General features: G+C 54.5%; 1 protein-coding gene across 1 annotated transcript in view; it reads right to left on the bottom strand.

Annotated features, from left to right (window-relative positions):
* Window positions 1–2578: 2578 nt before the first annotated feature.
* Window positions 2579–20737, bottom strand: part of WNT3 (Wnt family member 3) — a 55918-nt gene continuing 37759 nt past the window's right edge. The window contains exons 2-5 of the mRNA XM_523686.9: window positions 13357–13598; window positions 9497–9762; window positions 8023–8510; window positions 2579–4346 (exon numbers count right to left, since the gene is read on the bottom strand). Of these exons, the coding sequence (XP_523686.3) occupies window positions 8031–8510; window positions 9497–9762; window positions 13357–13598 (988 nt within the window). The 3' untranslated portion in view covers window positions 2579–4346; window positions 8023–8030. The remainder of the gene's footprint in view (window positions 4347–8022; window positions 8511–9496; window positions 9763–13356; window positions 13599–20737) is intronic.

The raw sequence follows: 20737 nt of genomic DNA, 5'->3' as shown, positions 1-20737 counted from the left end.
TTAAAAACTAATCATAGGATTACAAATGGTCTTCATTAGTATGAATAGGGACCATTTAAATATTTGGCAATCTTATTGATTGAAAAAGTACTGGCCAGGCAGGGTGGCTCATGCCTGTAGTCCCAATGCTGAGAGGCTGAGGTGGGAGGATCACTTGAGGCTAGGAGTTCAAGACCAGCCTGAGCAACATAGCAAGACCTCATCTCTAAAAAAAAAAAATTAAAAAATTAGCTGGGCATGGTGACACATGCCTATGGTCCCAGCTACACGGGAGCCTGAGGTAGGAGGTCACTTGAGCCCAGGAGGTCAAGGCTGCAGTGAGCCGTGATCACACCACTGTACTCCAGCCTGGGCAACAGAGGAAAACCCTATCTCAAAAAAAAAAAAAAAAAAAAAAAAAAGGAAAAAGTACCTAGAATTCTGGGATAGATAAGTTCAGTCGAGCATCCCTAATTTAAAAATCCAAAATCTGAAATGCTCTAAAATCTAAAACTTTTAAGCACCGACAGGATGCCACAAGTGGAAAATTCCACACCTGACCTTGTGTGACAGGTGGCAATCAAAATTCAAAATGCAGTCTAAACTGTTTCATGCACAAAATTATTTTAAAATTTCATAAAATTACCTTCAGGCTATGTGTGTAAGGTGCATATGAAATCAATGAATTTCGTGTTTAGACTTGGGTCCCATCCCCAAGATACCTCATTGTATATATGCAAATCTTCCAAAGTCTGAAATATTTCTGGTCCCAAGCATTTCAGAAAAGGTGTAGTCGACCTGCATTAGCTTTATGCAAAAGAAAAATAAAAAGTCGAAATGAAATAAAAATGACCAGACTGTAAGATGTAGAGGAGATCTGTATCCTGTACGTGTCCGATTCGTTGTACGGCTGAAGTGTAACAGTTTTTGTGGTTTCAGCTTTTCAGGGGCTAAAGACACATCATGGACAAAATAGAGTGCATCAACTTCTGGTGGCTATTCCTAACCTCAGGTCACAGGTCTGAATACAGCGCAGAGCAGCCCGCCTCCACCATAGGCAGCTCATGGCTTTATTTTCCTGTTCTTTTTTTTTTTTTTTTTTGAGATGGAGTCTCGCCTTGTCACCCAGGCTGGAGTACAGTGGTGCGATCTCAGCTCATTGCAACCTCCGCCTCCCAGGTTCAAGTGATTCTCCTGCCTCAGCCTCTCGAGTAGCTGGGACTACAGGCGTGCACCACCATGCCCAGCTGCTAATTTTTGTATTTTTAGTAAAAACGGGCTTTCACCATGTTGGCCAAGCTGGTCTCAAACTCCTGACCTCAAGTGATCCACCCACCTCGGCCTCCCAAAGTGCTGGGATTACAGGTCTGAGCCACCCCACCCAGCCTGTTCTCATTATTTCTCTTCGTAGTGAGGTAAGATTTGTTCCTAAATGAGGTGGTCAGGAGAAAGAAAAAGAAAAAACATTTTTGTTATTCTCTGAAATAATGTGCTGAATAAACCAAAGGTGACATTTTATGGGTAGGTCTGAAAACTAAAGGATTGTCTGTTGTCATAAAACCAACTTGTGGCATCTCATCGTTGAGAAGGCATAACCTGTGAGCTTCCAGTGGGTCCTGTGAAGTGGCGATCTGAGAGGGTGCCCATCCCCAGAGCATGCCCACTGGCAGGCCCTTTCTACCCAAACCCAAACCCAACTTCAAATGACAATTGTTCCAGACAGCCCACAGCCCAGGGCACACGCTTTCTTCTTGTAGACCAGCCTACCTCCCTCTACGGCTTAGCTCTCACAGTGGAGCTAGCAGGGGACAGACAATTTTCAGTCAAGTTTCATTTTCAATAGAGAAAATCCTATTTTCCCATTAAATGGAGTTGAAAACGTGGTGAGGAGGGGATTAAGGCAGTGGCCACCCCTGCGGTCTGCTGGCCTTGGGCCACATCTTTTAGGAGTGCCTGTGACATTAATTTATACATTGAAAATACTTGAGTCTGTGAAATGAATTAGTACCCAAGTTGTTGTTTTCTAAAACTGGAAATTCATTGTTAGAAGTTAACTTAGAACAAAAGAAGCCTTTAAAAATGTCCTGTGGTGTATCAGACCCACTGTCCGTGACATCTCTGATGATCTTGCTTAGAAAACAGAGGAAATAACCTTCACTTGGTCATTTAATTAGCTGAGGCCACCATGTTCAGAATCTCGTATCCTTGACCTCCTGAGCATTAATCTGGAAACTCCACACAGTGTACAATGTATCCATTTTAGGTTTGTTTACCTTCTCTTTAATGACTTAACAGAAAAAAACTGCATGATGAAATATATTTTCTCCAAATATATATATATTTATATAATATATAATCTTAGTTAACTCAAAGGTATATACATTGTATAATAAATAATATTTATAAAAAGAGACTTTTTGAATATAAAATCAAAAAGATCAACAACTTCTACAACTTTTTACAAAACTTTGGATACAGCAGGTTGGTAGGAAATTTCGGTTGGATACTATTACCTGACTACGGCGAGAATCATTACAATGCACTCATGTACTATTATTAAATAATTACTTGTCAGCTACTTGAATACGCCCCAGAAACATGACTTTATCACTTTTAATATAGAATACATAGATATGAAAAGATTGTTTTGAAAATTCGTATCCATTCTGCTGAAGTATTCTCACATAAAGCAAGCATTATCCAGTTGACATGATGTAAAACTTTTCAGTCTAAGGTGAGATGGGGAGGGGCATTTCAGACTCGGCGGAGGGGGTGAGATGTGTATCTTTAGCAGGGCTTGTGGCCAGCAGATTTAGAAGTGAAGGCGGGCTCCTGGACGACCATCTTGGCAAGCCCACCTGCACCAGCTGGGAGATCGCTGCCCCGGTATTTTAGGTCAGGGTTAGGTAGACCCCAGAGAGAAGGGGGAGAAAGAAAAATCTTTGTTCTGCTCATTCCCCTGCTGCATCTCTTCTTTCTGATTCTCCCTAAGACAGTTGTTGAACCAATCCATACTGTGAAATCCATGTGCCTCCCTTTTGCTAGCTTTCTCTAGGACGCTCAGCTGGACCAGTATGCCTCAGGGAGAACTCAGCCGTGAGATGCTTCACCTAAGGGAGTAGGTGACTGCTGGTTCCCCTTTGAACTTCTAATCCAGATCCTTGGGAACTGCATGGATGGAAGCTATCTCAGCATGCAGGTGAGGGAGGAAGAGCTGGGGGAAAGAACTCTGTGTCTGTGTTTACTCACATTGGCCCCAGAGAGGAAAGGACACAGTAAGATGGGTCCGTATTGGAGAGGAAGCAAAGGGATGGTTTTCATCCTCCCCATCCGCTAGTCACAAAGTTGGAATTTCAGGAATTGATGGCTACTCCCTCACGGACCCTTTGTCTAACTTACACTAAGGTGACCTGGAGTCCAACTGCTCTACCTGGAGTTATTTGTACAGAGAATCTGCAGGTGAGCAGGGCTGGGAAGGACTGAATGGCCCCTTCTGAAGATACCGCTTATTTATTTAGGAAGCCATTTGAGCTAGAGAAGACTTGCCCCCTTACATAGCCTATTTACAAAGTCCACTACCACCAAAAAAACAAACAAACAAACAAACAAAAAACTGCATTGACGGTGGAAACTGCAGAATGGTAGAAAAAGATTTTGAGATCTGACTGCCCCTCGTGCAGAACAGGGTTATAGAGAAAATGAGACTGAGAAGAACACATGGCTGCTCTTCAAACGGCTGACCAGGCCACCCTGAGCTGCCAGTTCTTCCAAACTCCAAATCCTACTCTAACAACTGCCACGGACCTTCCTACCACTTCATCCTAGCTAAACCTATGGCTTTTATCAGAATGAGAAATTAGCTCAAATTTGAATGGGAGTGGACCAAGAAAAGGAGACTGCAGGGGTGTGTCCTACTTGCTGACTCCCACCTCCAGGCGTCTTGGAATGTCACCAGAAGCAGCAGTTTGGAAACAGAACCTTGCCCATGCTGATGTCTTGACTGCCAGGCTGAGAGCTCACATTAGCCCAGCCTGTTCTGTTGGAGTCAAATTTTTTTCATTTTTATTTTCTTTAACATGTGCAAAGATAAGCCTCAGGTCTGTTCCTATCAGACCCTAGAGAACTAAAAAGAAAGCCCCCTTCTTTAAAAACCACACACCATCCAGAGTAGGGTGAGAAATGTAAGATGAGAGAGAGGGAGAGCCTCCCCGTCCACAGGCGAGTTGGGTCTGGGTCATTTACCACGCGTGCGGCTGGTGACAGTTCCTTGCTGTCTGACGCTGAGGGCTGTGCCCGGCTCTAGGTCCTGCTTCCCATGAGACTTCGCTGAATCCGCCCAGCCACACACTTCACCCCTTCCCAGCGCCCTTGGGGAAAATCAAGAGGAAGAATTAGAAACATAATTCCGTTCCCAGAGACCACCCATTGGGGTTCAAAGATCAGAGGCTGCTGATGGATCTGAACGTGTCCCTGGTGCTCAGAGGTGATGAGGACTTGGGTGGTTTCTCCACGCTCTCCTCTGTGCTTTGGGCCTGCTGTTGAGGGAGGTCGTATGAGTCACAGGAGCAGTAAGGCTTTCGAGTCCACAGAATGGGATCGAAATTCTACCTCCCCCACCTCTAGCTGAGGGCCTTGGGCAACAGGAAGCCCAGGAGCAGGTCACTCAGGATGGGAGAAACGGTGCCCGGCCGAGGGCCCAGTCCCCAACTCCAAGTCAACTGCTGTGCTGGGCTCACGCCAGGCATGCACTGTGTTTTTGTACCGCACCAAATAGCTTGATAATGAGCTGTCCAAATGGGAGAGAGCCTACTTAATTACGAACAATTCCTTCCCATTGGAGCAGCAGTGTGTTCATTTTACTCATTTGCATAGTCATATCTCACAAAGGGTTTGAGGCATTCCCAGTCAACCCCTAGCTCTTCTAGGGGGCTGACAAGGCCAAGATAAGACTACTTTACAGAGGCAGAAACAGGCTCAGCCAGATTGAAGGGACACATCCAAGGTCTCTCAGCAAGGCAGTAACGGATCCAGGACTTGGGCGCAGCCAGGCCACTCGACTCTTGCCAGAACCTTCCCAGCTCACCATGTTCACAACAGCAGAGTGACGAGGAATAAATCTGGCACCAAATCAATGGTTAGCCAGAGACACTGGGTAAAAGCTACAAAAAGCTACAGAAAAGGTGTTTTCCCCACAAAGGAAGGACACAAGCCATTTGACAGGCGCTCTCTCCTCACCGTGTGGAGGGCCCGGGGCCTGCTCTGCGACTCCCTTCTCTCTCCTGCCTGCACTGCCAAGACTGTCAGGGAAGACAAGAGAACAGCTAACGACTCTGTCCCCTGCCATCCCTGCCAGTGCAACCCGCAGGCTCCCGTCTTGCCTAGCGGAGTCTCGGCCGAGCCTGGGCCCATTGCTCCAGAGCAGGCGGCTCTCGCCTGGGGAGGTGGCTCTGGGAGGTCAGCTCTGCTTGGCCCAGGAGCCTCTGTGGCTGCCCTGTGAGCACCTGGGTCCTGGGCCAGGCCCTTCATGTGCAGGGTCTCCAGTCCACAGGACAACCCTACACAGAACACAGTTCTCATCCCCAGTTCACAAATGAAGAAGCCAGGGCTCAGCGAGGCAGAAGAGCTGGCCTGGGAGTGTTTATCAGAAGGGCACCATGTTGGGAGAGTGTCCTCCACTGGTCACAGAGTGAGGCCTCCAGAGCTTCCACAGAGAAGGGGTTCCGGGTAGGAACCACTTGGACACAGCATCTTGAAACCATATCTATGTAGCACTTTACATAAGATTGAGGAAAAAAAACACTCATTGTCCATTTCAGAAATGGGGAGAAAGAGGGCTGATGAACAGTACTGATTCTGGCCGGGCGCGGTGGCTCACGCCTGTAATCCCAGCACTTTGAAGGGCCGAGACGGGTGGATCACTTGAGGTCAGGAGTTCAAGACCAGCCTGGCCAGCATGGCGAAACCCGTCTCTACTAAAAATAAAAAAATTAGCCGATCGTGGTGGTGGGCACCTATAATCCCAGCTACTCGGGAGGCTGAGGCAGGAGAATCGCTTGAACCCGGGAGGCGGAGGTTACAGTGAGCCGAGATTGCGCACTTCACTCCAGCCTGGGCGACAAAGAGAGACTCGGTCTCAAAAAAAAAAAACAAATTCTGCTGGGCTCCCATTGTCACCACCCCTGAACAGAGGAGGAAACTGGCGCTCCCAGGCCAGACAGCTGAGTGGACGAGTGGAGGCGCTGGATTCACCTTCGTCCTCTCCCACTCCCCACACTGCTTTTGTTCAGACACCGACAAAGGTAGTGCCACCTGCTGCCTTTCTGGACTGTCCCCACCAGGACAGAACTTGAGCTACACCGAGGGGCTTCCTAGATGGGCTGAGTGAGTCGCCCCTCAGCCAGAGCTCTTCTCCATGACGTCAAGTACCTCCCATATCTCAGAGAGGCCCGTCCACTTCCCTCCCCTACTCCCTATGGCACAGACATGTGCCAGTAGCTCAGAGGTGCCCTGTGGAACTGCAGGAAGAGGGGGCACTCTACCCTTTCACAGGCTGCTCTCGCCCAGCAGCACCCCAGACAACAATGACCCAGCAGGGAAGTGCTTCCCAATTAACCAAGCCCTGTCCCCGGTGTCCTTTCATTTGTCTCTCACAGCATCTCTGGGGAGGATGACAGATGAGGAACCAGGTCTATGAAGAATTTCTTGCTTGGGTCACACGGTTGGCAAGTGGTAGGAGCTGGAGCAGGGCAGGGCCTAATTCCAACACCCATGCTCATGCCTCGACACACTAGGCTCCTTCTCAGGGGACAGAAAAGGAAGAAAGGGCACCCCAGCCTTAAAAACCTTCCACCCCGGGGGTCCAGGACCACTCCTCATCCATGCTGACCTGTCCCGGGGTGCTGTGGAACCCAGGGCCAGTGCATAGCGCCTCCCATGCAGGCCACCTCTGGGAAGCTTGGGAACAAAATCCACCCGCCTTTGATCCCTCGATTACTCATCCCAGCCACTCTGAACTTGAATCCCTCCTGCTCCCCGTCATCATCCATAAACTCGGTGAGAGTGCTCCCCACTCCACCCAAGCTTCAGATCTGTCAGGATATGGGCTTATATGCCGCTTCCCCCCACCCACCTCCCTGAGGTTGGTAAGATTTATGCTTGTGCAGGAACTTGCCCTCTAAGTTCAAGGTGGATGCACACTGACTCTGCCTCAGGGGTAGAGGAGACATTTTGGCTCGCTGCTTGAGGTATTTAAACTGCCCCCTGCCCTTCACCACCATCACCACTTTATAGTAAGAAAGCTGAGGCCCAGAAAAGTGAAAGAACAGGAAGTTACTGACAAAGTTAGGACCAGACGTCAGGTCTCCCAGCTTCCAACCCCACATCTCCAAATAATGCTCAAGAATGACAGCTAGCAGCTATGCAAAAATTTGATCTGGCTCATAACTAACTTGTGTAAAAATGTTAATCAATTGCTGGCACCTAATGTGCACACATTGAATTTTGTTTTTTTGTTTGTTTGTTTGTTTGTTTGTTTGAGATGGAGTCTCGCTCTGTCGCCCAGGCTGGATGGAGTCCAGTGGTGCAATCTCAGTTCATTGCAACCTCTGTCGCCCAGGTTCAAGCAATCCTCCTGCCTCAGCCTCCCAAGTAGCTGGGATTACAGGCACCTGCCACAACGCCCAGCTAATTTTTGTAGTTTTAGTAGAGACGGGTTTCACCACGTTGGCCAGGCCGGTCTCGAACTCCTGACCTCAGGTGATCCGTCCACCTCGGCCTCCCAAAGTGCTGGGATTACAGGCGTGAGCCACCGCGCCCGGCCAACACTGGGTTTTTATCTGTGCTTTGTGCAATCCACCAAGTCTCTGCACAAGGACCATTCCCACGGATGCTTGAAAAATCCTAGCTTCCTATTTTGGCTGTGGGAATTTGTGTGTCTTGGATAGCTTAGAAACAGAAGGGGGTCGTCAAGAAGACGAGATGGGCAAACAACCCCATTCCCTGCGCCCAGGCTCCCAGCCTCCCCCCTGCTTCCCGGAGCCCTACCTGGTGCCCTACTTGCAGGTGTGCACGTCGTAGATGCGAATACACTCCTGGCAGCTGACGTAGCAGCACCAGTGGAAGATGCAGTGGCATTTTTCCTTCCGCTTCTCCGTCCTCGTGTTGTGGCCCCGGCCACAGCAGAGCAGATCGCAGCCATCGATGCCGTGGGAGGTGACATTGCAAGTCCGGTCCCTTGTGCCAAAGGAACCCGTCTCTGGGTTGGGCTCACAAAAGTTGGGGGAGTTCTCGTAGTAGACCAGGTCCCTCTCCGTGGGTGGCTTGAAGAGCGAGTACTTGGCCCGGAGGGTCTCCACCCAGCCTCGGGACTCACGGTGCTTCTCTACTACCATCTCCGAGGCGCTGTCATACTTGTCCTTGAGGAAGTCGCCGATGGCACGGAAGTCAGGCTGCGCCCACCAGCAGGTCTTCACCTCACAGCTGCCCGACAGCCCGTGGCACTTGCATTTGAGGTGCATGTGGTCCAGGATAGTCTGGGGGAGAGAAGTGGCAGCTGGCCAACAGACCGACCCCACGAGGGGACACATCCAGGCCTTCCCTCTCTGCCACTGCCCACCCCCCTCCCTCCAACCTTCTCTACTCCTCTGTGACAGGAAGAGAACTGATGGGGACTGAGGCAAGACCTAAAGAATAGTGACCATGTTTCCCTCCCCCTTCACACCCCAAGCATGGGTAGACAGCACGTCCACTTCTCACAGCGCATGAAATAGGAGTTGTTGCCCGGGCGCGGTGGTAATCCCAGCACCTTGGGAGGCTGAGGCGGGAGGATCACCTGAAGTCAGGAGTTCGAGACCAGCCTGGCCAACATGGCGAAACCCCGTCTCTACTAAAAATACAAAAATTAGTTCGTGTGGTGGTGGACGCCTGTAATCCCAGCTACTTGGGAGGTTGAGGCCAGAGAATTGCTTGAACTCGGGAGGCGGAGGTTGCAGGGACCCAAGATCCAGCCACTGCACTCCAGCCTGGGCTACTGAGCGAGACTCCGTCTCAAAAAAAAAAAAAAAAAAAAAAAGAAAAGAAAAAGAAAAAAGAAATAGGAGTTATCTCCGTTTAACACATGGGGAAACTGAGGCTGGGAACTTAACGTGACTCACCCTAGATCATACAAGCATAGTAAGGGAGTGGAGGCTGAATTCAAAGCCAGGTTCCCAGGACTTGACAGCCCTACACCGCGTGCCAAGGTGCACAGGATGGGTGGGTGGCACCTGATCCCACGGGGTGGCCATGCTCCCAGGCCGACTCATCCCGGGTGGGGTGGAGTCCAGGAACTGCCCAAGGAGGAAGGAGGGTGGACAGACGAAGTGGCTGTGGGGTGGGGAGGAGGCCAAGCCTGGCCAAGGGGAAAAGGAGCCCGCGACCCACAGGGCTGCCGGAAGGGGTGAGGTGGGGGCCAGGGCAGCTCCGGAGGGGAAGGGGGGAGCTGCTCCCTGCAGGGTTTGGGGAGGGCAGCCGGGCTCACCGTGCGGCCCGCCTCGTTGTTGTGCTTGTTCATGGCCGAGCGCGCGTCCGGCCTGTTCTCGCGCGCATCCGCGAACTCCCTGGACACTAACACGCCGAAGTCAGCGTCCTCGCTGCAGCCGCCCCACTTCCAGCCTTCGCCAGGAGGCCCCTTATGATGCGAGTCACAGCCGCAAATGGTGGAGGTGCCCTCGGCGCAGGAGCGGGTGACGGCGAAGGCCACGCCGGCCGAGGCGATGGCGTGAACGAAGGCCGACTCGCGGGTGGCTGCGGGGAGGTCGTGGGGAGGCAGCACTCAGGACCCGGCCTGGGAGCGCCTGCCCTGCCTCCACCTCCCAGGCCAGGACGTGAGGGGAACGAGGCCAGGAAGAGTTGAAGAGCTCACCAGCCCTGAGGCAAGAGGGAGGCAGCTTCCCCACCCTCTTTGGCTGGTTTAGACCCAGTTGGGTATTCCCACTTCACAGATGAGCAAACTGAGGCCCTGGGCTGCTGATTAGCTCAGGGCCTCAAATGCCACAGGGCAAAGCAGTGCCTGTTAGAAACAGGCGCCGACACCAAAGCTCTGGCAGGTTGCTGCAGAGATAAGGCAGCCACTTCTGTCCTGGTCCCACACCCCCTGCCCTCCACCTTCCCAAAGTCCAGAGACCACCCTGCACAGGCCTGAGCCCTCCCACGCCTGAGTGAGATCCAGGTCTGTAAGGAGGGAGGCCTGGGAATCTACAGCCTAAACCTGCCCAGGCCCACCCCTTCCGCACCTGGATGCATAGGGACGGCCCCTCTCCTTTTCTCGGTCTCAGTCGCCCTTTTTGTAAAATGGACACGGCTTCCCTCCACTCCTAGAGTCCCTCACCAGGAGGGCAGTGGCCCGTGCCTCAGTCTCCCCATCCCCATTCTCCTGCCCTCACGCCCAGGCACGGCCAACTCCCTCCCAGAAGGGTAGGGACACCGGGCAGTTCCCCTGGTTCTGTCCCAGGGTCCAGCGCAGGGAAAGGAGAGACTCTCAAGGGTGTGCTCCAGCCTCCTCACAACGGTCATCGTCTCTGCATGTGCTTCATTCACATGGAAAGTTTTACTCATTTTATAGATGTGGACATTGACGATTAGGGAGGCCAAGGCCTGCAAGACCTGCAGCCCAACCATCTCTCTCCTCATGGCAGGACCCGGGAGCCGGAGGTGACTCGCCACCTGACACAGGCTGTGAAACGCCGGGCCGGCCTAGTCGGCAAAATTGGTCATAAATGTGACCAAATTTATTTAGAAGCCAGGCGCCCGCCTCCCCTCCTGGGCTGTGGGCCGAGTGCTGCAAGAAGGAAGCCCGGGACCCCTCTTGGCTCCCGCGGCCGCTCTCCGCGGCCCCCACGCCCTCCTGCGCCACCTACAGAGGGGCCCGTCCCACTTCTAACGACGGGAGGGCGGAGAGTGCAGAGCTGGTCCCGCCCGCGCCCCGCGCCTGCGCTGCCAGGGCCGACCGAGGACGGCGGCAATGGGGCCCGACGTCCCGCGTCCAGTTGTGCTCCCGGCCTCGGGGTCCCCGCCGCGCCGCTCACTCGCCCCAATCCCAGACGCCCCAGCCCTGGGGGCGCCCCGGGGAAGAGGGGCCGAGGGCGGGTTCACAGGGCGGGCGCCCCTCGTTTCCGGCCGGCCTGCGGCCTCTCGCGGCGGCAGCGGCGCCCGGGCCCCGGGCCGCGCTGGGTTCCCAGCCCCGGGAACGCGGGGGCGGCGGGGGCGGGGCGGGGATTAGCCTGGGAGCGGCGCTGACAGCCCCGCTGTGCCTTCCCCGTCCGGCGGGGCCCGCTGGGCCGCTCAATCCGCCTTTGTTCGCGCGGTGTCACACCGCATTACCCGCATAATGCGGCCGCCGGGCCCGGGCCGCCGGGCCGGCCGCCACCGCGTAGCAACGGGCGGCTCCCGCGGCCGGGCCGCGCCCCCGGCCCCGGCGCCGGGCCGCGAAATCCCCATTGAAGCGGCGCCCCCCGCCCCCGCGCCGCGCCGCGCCGCGCCGAATGGCCAGAGGGCGTGTGAATGGCGCGGCGGCCGCGCGGTGGGGGGGCGGTGCTCGGGCGCTTTTCAGGCCGCCCAGGCCCCTCCGGCGCCCGCCCCCGCCCCTGCCTGGGGAAGCGCCTCGGGCCCGCCGCGCCTCGCCCCTTCCGGCCGCCGACCCTGCCGCCCCTAGACTCGCGGAAGACGCGCGCCCCGGGCTGCCCGACCCGCTGCGCCCCGGGTCTCAAAGCGCGGGGCAGAGATTAACCCTTGGCCGCCCACGCGGCGGGGGTGTGGGGACTCGCCGGGGGCGGGGTGCAAACGTGGGGCCGGAGCTGGGCGCGAACCTGGGTTCAAGGTCCGGGCTCTGGGCACCGACCGGGGCGCGTATGCGCTCGCAGCGTCTTCCGGGATGCTCTCCTCGCCGCCGCCAGCAAATTCCCAAACTCTCGGGCACACATCGCCCCTCCCCCCGCAACCCAAACCTGTCCTCGGGCCATCTAGGGACCGGGGCGTGTGCCAGAACCTACGGTAGTGACTTAAAACGTTCAACGCGGAGTGAATGGGTAGCGCTCCCAGAGCCGCTTTCCCCTGGCTCTTGGCCGGAGACGGGAAGAGCGATCAGAGGTGACTCGCTTTTGGGGAGCGCGTCTAGACGCAGGGTTGTTTGATTCAGCGCTACCTGGCCCGAGGAGGGGCACCGGAAAGCGCTGAGACCAACACACCGACAAGAACGAGTTTGAAATGCAAACCGCCGCCACTTGGCCCCAATTAAGAGGCCAAATCTTTTATGTCAACAAGGAATAATTAGTTTTGGCAATAGAAGCGTAAACAGAATCATCATCCATTGATTTGCTAATTACCCTCCTGTCCCATGACAATAGCCAGCACTTTGCCTGTAGGTGGGACAGACCCTGAGCACCTGAGGCACCGGTAAAGGGGAACTGCACTCTAAAATGGGGGTTGTCAGCTTCCCCCCACCACACCCAGCACCCCACCCCTTCACCTGAACGTCAGATCCCTTTTCTTTCTGGCTGTATAGGCAGCTCTCATTCATTCCCTAGCTTCTAATAGGAGGGAGGGCCAGGCTCAGCGGTTTGGGTGGCAGAGCAACTCTGGCGGTGGCCAGCCCGGCCAGGATCGTTAAATTCCTGGACACTGCCGTTCCACAAAGAGCTGCCCATCTTCCACCCAGTCCATGAGCCCCCAAGTCCCCTTCTTGGGAGGAGTTGTCCCACTTAGCCTCCCTCCCAGGGCCTGCAGGTTCAAAGTCAAATCATGTGGTTCCCTGTCCACTTGAGGCACAGCCAGTTAGACTCCCAGGCTGCAAGACGGCTGGAAAGTTACCCAGAGGCCAGTGCACCCTCTAGCCCCGCCATGATTCCTGGGCATATCCAGCTGACAGGGCATGAGGATGAACAGAAACCCAGAGGGGCTCTTGGGGGCAACGCAATGCTACCACAGCACCAGGCAGCTTCCTCACCTACTGAGGACTTTCTAGATGGGAGGGACCTAGGGGTGGCAATGCTCTCACCCCCACCCCAAAGCGGTATTTGCATAGCACTTAACACAGCATTGGGGAAATGTCACAAATGTCCACAGCGGGAGCCTGAGGCGCCCACTGTGCAAAAGCCAGGAAGGAAGTCTGTGGCCTTCTTGGTTTCGGCCCTCAAACCTCAGGATCCTGGAGCATCTCAAGGCGGCCCAGCCCCCAGCAGCGCCTGGGAAGGTGTGGCAGTCATGCAACCAAATTTATCACCCTCCCAGAGGGACCCTGGCTTCAGAGAAGAGGCACCCTGACTGGGGTGGAAGGGCATACAGTCCTGATCCCTCCCCCCACCCAGCCCCTCCCCCCCCTCCCCCTCAGCCCCAAGGCAGTACCTTTGTCGAGGACGGGCCCAAAGATGGCCAGGCTGTCATCTATGGTGGTGCAGTTCCAGCGGCGGCCCCGGAACTGGTGCTGGCACTCCTGGATGCCCAGCTTCACGCCCTCGGCTACGCTGGGCATGATCTCAATGTAATTGCGGCAGAAGCGCAGTTGCTTGGGGACCAGGCCTGGGATGGAGCCGCAGAGCAGGGGCTGTGAGCCCAGAGATGTGTACTGCTGGCCCAGGGCCAGGGACCTGCAGGCAGACAGAGGGTAGTAACACTGTGGGCACAAAGCGCAGAGCCCATCCTGGGCACCATGGCCGCTTTGTGAACCCTCCAGGGTAGGTGGAGAGGCAGCGGGCCTGTGCCCTGGCACCTGAATGTGCTACCTTTGACCTCGGGAGCATGCCGCCCCTCAAAGCGCAGAGCTCTGACCCAGGCAAGTCAGCCCTCTGGCTGCATCCAGCTTGCAGGGGGATGGGACCGCAGAAGCCGCTTGTGGGGGCCCTTGGGGGCAATGCAAAGCCATGAAAAGAGGTTTGGACTAGAAAGATGGTATTTGGGGCCCAGATCCAGTCCTTTCCAGGTTCTGGGTCCAGCTTCCCTGATGGGCATTGAAGAGATCAGGCTGGGCAATTTCCAAGGCAGTCCAGGATACTGGGGCCACATGGACACTTCCAGTGACTCATGGGACACGCGCGCGTGCACACACACACACACTACCCTTGGCAATGCCCTCAGCCTCTTCCCTGCGATGCTGCCAGCCCAGCCCAGAGCCTCCCAGTATCTCCCCAAGGAATTGCTGGCTTGCACCAAGTCCTTTGTCTACCAGGGCCTCCATGACCATCTTTCCAGTTTCCTAGAAGTTTCTAGAGCTCCACCTCTTTTCTCATGAGAGACTGGAGCTTGGCTTTGTGTCAAAACAAGTTTAGCACAGAGTCAGAAGGGAGATCTCAGATCTCACTGCCCACACCCAACACCAGGTGACTGGTCAATTCACTCCATTCCTCTGCCCCTCGCTTTGTAATCAATATCCCATCAACTCTCTCAGGTTTTATAGTCAACAACAGAAAGAATGACCTTATGGGGGTGGGGCAGAAGAGTTTAAAATACTAGAAAACCAAGGTAGGAATTACGACTTTTCCGTTCCCTCCCCTCAGCACAGGAACAGCAGAAATGACATTTTCTGGGAGAACCTGAGAAAATGATCCGTGAGTGTCAGTGGCCTTCAAGGACAATTGCAATCTGCTCTATGACCAGGGGCAGTGTGAGCTGGAAGAAGGGGCCCATCTCCTCTCCCTCTGTGTCCAGCACTGACCAAGGCTTTGGTCCAGCATTGGCCTAAGTCAAGTTTCCCACAAAAAGTGATGGGCAAAAGCCTCGGAAAGAGGGGCTGGGAGAAGACCTCATGGGGCAGGGTGAGGTTTTTTGTGTGCTTTTTAGTACACAAAAGCTTCTGGGCTGGACACAGGGCTGAGCCAAACATCTGCCATTTAGCAACTGTTACTGCTTGCCAGGCACTTTATATACAACATTTCTGATCAATTCCCAAACATGAAGAACATCACTATCTCCTGGGCTAGGAAACTGAGGTTTAGAGAGTGAATTAGCTTGCTTACGGCTTTTTGGTCTGTGGCGGATCAGAGAGTGCCGTGTGCCTTCCCCTGGGTCCCTCCTCCATACTTGAGCTTGATGTTGGCCTTGGCCAATTCGTGGAGACTCCAAGGCACAGAGCTCCCTGGGCACCGTGCAGGGGCATGCTACCCATCCACCTTGGTTGTCTCCAGGCTCAGTTGTCAGGGGGAGAGGCAGGTTCTCCTTTTTCCATTTGTTTATTTTGGGTGGAGGAACTGAGGAGCCAGATCTGGGAGTTTGGATGGTAACATCTGTGAGGCATTCCAGGTCTTAAGCACTGAGCTTTTTCTAAAGAGAAAGAAGCAGCAGCCAGAAGTTCTTTTTTTTTTTTTTTTTTTTTTTTGAGACAGAGTCTCGCTGTGTCACCCAGGCTGGAATGCAGTGACGTGATCTCGGCTCACTGCAAGCTCCGCCTCCTGGGTTCACGCCATTCTCCTGCCTCAGCCTCCTGACTAGCTGGGACTACAGGCGCCCACCACCACGCCTGGCTAATTTTTTGTATTTTTAGTAGAGACGAGGTTTCACCATGTTAGCCAGGATGGTCTCGATCTCCTGACCTCGTGATCCACACACCTCGGCCTCCCAAAGTGCTGGGATTACAGGCGCGAGCCACCGCGCCCGGCCCAGAAGTTCTGATTTATCGGTGGTAATGGCTAATTACTGATTTCCCCGGTGCCTGGCCCTGAGCAGAGGCTTTTCCTTGGGTTTGCCTCATTTAATCCTCAAAATAGCCTCAGCACAAAGTAGGGTCATTATTAGCCCCATTTTACAGATGGCTTAGCCTTGCAGGTTGGTGAAGCAGCCCAGACCACAGAGCTCCTATGGAATTGCTGGTTGGAACCCAGGGTGTCAGACTCCAGAGCCCACGGGGGTCATCACTGTGTGACCCTGCCTGCTGGGCAGTGCCTGCCTGGGTCTTCATGGGGTGAAGGTGGCTTCAGGCCTGGCCCATCTGCCCCCTGGGCCTCCATACTGAGCACGTGCCTGAGTGGGTAGAGTCAGTGAGCCCAGAGCCCTGATGGGCACATGGCGCACGCAGCACTGCCCCTGCCCTGTTAGAAGCAGGTTAGAGTGATCATATAATCCCTGTGGTTTATTATGGGCCTATCATGTGCTGGACACAGTTCTGAGTGCTTGTGTCTGTTACCTTATGTAATCCTCACGGCAGGTCTGTAATAAAAACTTCATTATCATCGCCATTGTCCCATTTCCAAGATGAGGAAACTGAGGCCAGGGAGCTAAGTACCCTGCCCTGTCTGCCAGGCTGCAAAGGTCCCCGTTGAGCCTCCCTCTGGGCTCAGGCTGCCCCTCCCGTGCTCTTGAGCAGCATCTCCAGCCCAGCCCTGCTGTGCCAGCTGCCCCCACAGCCCTACAATCACTGGAGGGGAAACTGAGGGAGAGTTCAGTGCAGACAACTCGGCCTTGCACCATCCTAGATGGGCAGCTCAGGAACAAGACCCAGGGAAGAAGCCTGGGCTCTCCCCGCTCCTTCCTCTGGTGTTTGGGACCCAGAGCCCTATATGGGACCACCGGAGCAGAGAGCTGAGGCGGGAGTGAGAGGCACGCGGAGACCCTTCCTCTGCCCTCCTCCTTCCCCTCCCGTTGCCTTCCTGCCTCCTCCTTCCTCCCCCTCTCCCAGCCCTTGCTTGACACCTTCTGCAGGCCTGGGCACCCTCAAGCTAAACTGGAGGCTGAGCCCTGGTCCAGCAGCAGAACCCACAGGAGGAGCCCTAAGGGAGCACAAAGCCCATTATACAGATGAAAAACAGAGGCCGACCACGCCAGGTGGCTCACGCCTGTAATCCCAGCTACCCAGAAGGCGGAGGCAGGAGAATCGCTTGAACCTGGGAGATGGAGGTTGTTGTGAGCCAAGATCATGCCGCTGCACTCCAGCTTGGGCGACAGAGCGAGACTTCGTCTCAAAAAAAAAAAAGAAAAAGAAAAAGCAGAGGCCGTCAAAGAGGACCAACTTGTGCGAGGTCACACAGCCATATCCACAGAGAAAGCCAGGCCGGCTGGCTCGGGGGACTGAGGAGTCGGGGGGCCCATGCTGGCAAGGCGGCTCCTCACCCAGCTCTCCAAGAGGCTCCCTGCTTCCTGGTTTCACCAGTTACCTCCCTCAGGGTCCCAGGTGGGTCTTCGCAGCCCAGCAGAGCACCTGAGCTCTGGCACACTGCCTGCATGGCTTGATTGGCCGCAAAGGTCGGAGTGCTTCCCAGACATCTCCGGGAAGAAGGTGCCACTGAGCCCTTCCTGCTGTGCAGACGCAGTCTCTCCTCTGCCCCACGGGGATTTCCTTCTGTCCCCACAGTTACCCGGATACTGGCAATACTAATGACAACTATTTATGTAGCACTTGCTCTGTGCCAGTCACTTCAAATACATAATCTCACTGAATCCTCACAACAACTCTGGGAGGTGGGCGTTGTTATCCCCGTTTTGCAGATGAGGAAACTGAGGCATGGAGTAGTTGGGCGACTTATGCAAGGAAGTGGCTGAGCCAGAATTCAAGCCCTGAGTTTGTCTGACTCCCAGTGTGATGTCCTCTGAGAACAATTCCTGAGCCTCAGTCATGATGAGCTGTTTTCCCTCTTTCCACCAAACCCTGTCTCCTTCCTGTTGCCCAGGTCCCACCAACTGTGGACCTGGGAGCCATGGTGCCAGGGTCCCATCCAGCTCTACCACTTCCTAGCTGCTGATCTCAGCAATTTTCTTAACTTCTCTATACCTCAGTTTCTTTATCGGTAAAATAGACACGACAGGAGGAATAAGTGACACAATCCAGTGCATGGCACGTGGGGAGCCCTTGCTAGATGGTGGTTGCTATGGTTACGGTGTGTTTGGAGCTGTCCCCAGCACTTTGTTCCCTGCCTTGTCACCAACCTCATTTCTCCCATCCTTGCATCCCTGACTTGGTAGAACACATCAGAAATCTCAGCCCCTTCCTATCCAACACTGGAAAGGATGCCTGGATCAGACCTCAGTCCTCACAGGGGTGGCAGAACAAAGACAGTTGTGATCTGGATGAGGGTTCAAGGTCACTCAAAGAGTGCGGGCAAAAGGACATTTTCAGGATGCTCCATTCAAAGGCTTCAGTTCAGATGGGGTCATCCTGCGAGTAATTAGCAAGGCCTCTGGCGATGGGGCTTAGCTCCTGGGCCGGTGTCGGAGACTAATGAGGCTGTGGCCATGGGATTGGTTTCTGCAGGATGGCTGCCCTTCCCCGAACATGCCCGGCCACTCCCACCCTGAGCCTCCTGCCCGCACACTGCTGAAATTCCACCATCGCAGACACATTACTTTAACTCGCCACTCCTATTCCCCATTATTGAAGTACACGTTCCACTTCGGGAGGCGGCACAGTGACTCTCATGCTCCTCGATTCTTTGTGCCAAAGTGTGCGTGGCTTTGACGGATTTGCCTAGCCAGCTGAATGACTCCAGCGGGGCTGTTTCACACTTCTGCACATTTGCACATGCTGAGCCCTCGGCTCGAAGCACCTCTCCACTGCCCGGCCCCCGGCAACCATTCTACACCATCCTTCGAAACCTGATTCCTAGGTCACCACCATTCTAAAGCCTTCTGTGAGCTCCAGACAGAAGTCACCTCTCCTCCGCCTGAATCTTTCCTGTACCTAATTCAAACCTTCTTATCCCAAAGTGCTGAACTGATTTGTTTCCAATTCCATCTGGCTATGCCAGTCTCAGTCTCCAAGAAGAGAGGTAGTGGTAGTGTTTTCTCCAGTTATTCCCCAGTCCCTACCCCATCTCACACACACACACACACACACACACACACACACACACACACCAGCCCACTCGGCCTTCCAAAGGGCCGGGCACATGCTAGGTATTCATGATTCTGGAGGAAAGGAATGAAGAACTCTTCCAAAGGACGAGCCTGATGCCCCTCACTCGCCAGACCTCCCGGCATCCGGAGCTTCCGCCTACACACAGGACAAGACTCCTTGGTTCCGCTGAGGAAGTTCCTACGTTTAGGATCTGAGATGATGGCCAGGCTCCCAAGGGGGATAGAGACCTGCCTGGCACTGACAGCTGGTGAGGGGGAGGGCGGAGGACCCTGCCAGGCCTTCGCAGCTGGGCCAGGGGCTATTTATACCCAGCTCCTGGCCCGGCCATTCCCTTCCTTAGGGCCCTGCCACCCTCCTCCTGAAGCCGGCTCATCCTCCACTCCGACCACCCACTGCCCAGCTGGGCCGAGGACACACACGGGCAGCCAGGCGGATGGGCCGCGGGTGCCCTGCACAACAGGCTGCTTGTGGAAACTTTGGTGTTGACCCCTTGGAGTGAAATATCCCTCCACAAATAGGCAAGACCTAAACCTTGTGCATGGCCTTATCTAACTCCCATCCCCACCCCAGTTCTGTGCCTCTACCCTGATAACACCTGCTATGGCCAGAGGGCTGCAGGAGGCCTGCATGGTGAGCACAAGGCAGAGAGGACATTTTTTTTTCTTTTTTTGAGACAGAATCTTGCTCTGTTGCCCGGGCTGGAGTACAAAGCGTGATCTTGGCTCACTGCAACCTCCGCCTCCCGAGTTCAAGTGATTCTCCTGCCTCGGCCTCTCAAGTAGCTAGGATAAGAGGCATGCGTCACCACGCCCAGCTAATTTTTGTATTTTCAGTAGAGACAGGGTTTTGCAATATTGGCCAGGCTGGTCTGGAACTCCTGACCAAGTGATCCACCTACCTCTGCCTCCCAAAGTGCTGGGATTACAGGCGTAAGCCACCATGCCCGGCCATAGAGAACATTTTTAGAGAACATTTTTAATCAGTGAATTCAGGTCAGCCTGGATGCTGCATTGACTTACGCACCTAACATATGGTGAGACACCTAAAGGCACCCTGTACAGTGCGTCCCACCTGATCTGACACTGGGGTTGTTGGCCTCGGATGCTGCCGTCCACCCAGTGACGGCCAATCCCCTGCTGATGGGGGTCTGACTGTGCTGCCAGGGACACCCACTGTGCTGCCAGCACCCACTCCCCTGAGTGATCCATTAGGGTATGCAGTCCTGCACCCAACCAGGTGGCCTCCCAAATGGAATCACACACAATCTCCCTCCTCTCCCCTACATACAGAACATATGAAAAGAGGGCCCTGTCCCTCAAAAAGTTAAACATAGAATCGCCCTATAATCCAGCAATGCCACACCTGGTATACGCCCAAAAGAATTGAAAATGGGGACTCCGCCCAGGTGCGGTGGCTCACGCTTGTAATCCCAGCACTTTGGGAGGCCGAGGCGGGCGGATCACGAGGTCAGGAGATCGAGACCACGGTGAAACCCCGTCTCTACTAAAAATACAAAAAATTAGCTGGGCGTGGTGGCGGGCGCCTGTAGTCCCAGCTACTCAGAGAGGCTGAGGCAGGAGAATGGCATGAACCTGGGAGGCAGAGCTTGCAGTGAGCTGAGATGGCGCCACTGCGCTCCAGCCTGGGTGACAGAGCAAGACTCTGTTTCAAAAAAAAAGGAAAGAAAATGGGGACTCCAACAGACACCTGTACACCAGTGTTCACGGCAGTGCTACTCACAGCAGCCAAAAGGTAGAGACAACCCAAGAGTCCTCAGCAGATGAATGGATAAACAACAGGTGGCCCATACATACAGTGGGACCCTATTCAGCCAGAAAAAGGAAGGAAGCGGGTGTGGTGGCGGTAATGCCAGCATTTTGGGAGGCTGAGGCGGGTGGATCACCTCAGGTCAGGAGTTCGAGACCAGCCTGGCCAACATGGTGAAAC

This window comes from Pan troglodytes, chromosome 19 (genome assembly GCF_028858775.2).
Source record: "Pan troglodytes isolate AG18354 chromosome 19, NHGRI_mPanTro3-v2.0_pri, whole genome shotgun sequence".
Taxonomy (NCBI): domain Eukaryota; kingdom Metazoa; phylum Chordata; class Mammalia; order Primates; family Hominidae; genus Pan; species Pan troglodytes.
The sequence above is the reverse complement of the archived record's forward strand: the minus strand, read 5'-3'. Positions and strand labels throughout refer to the sequence as shown.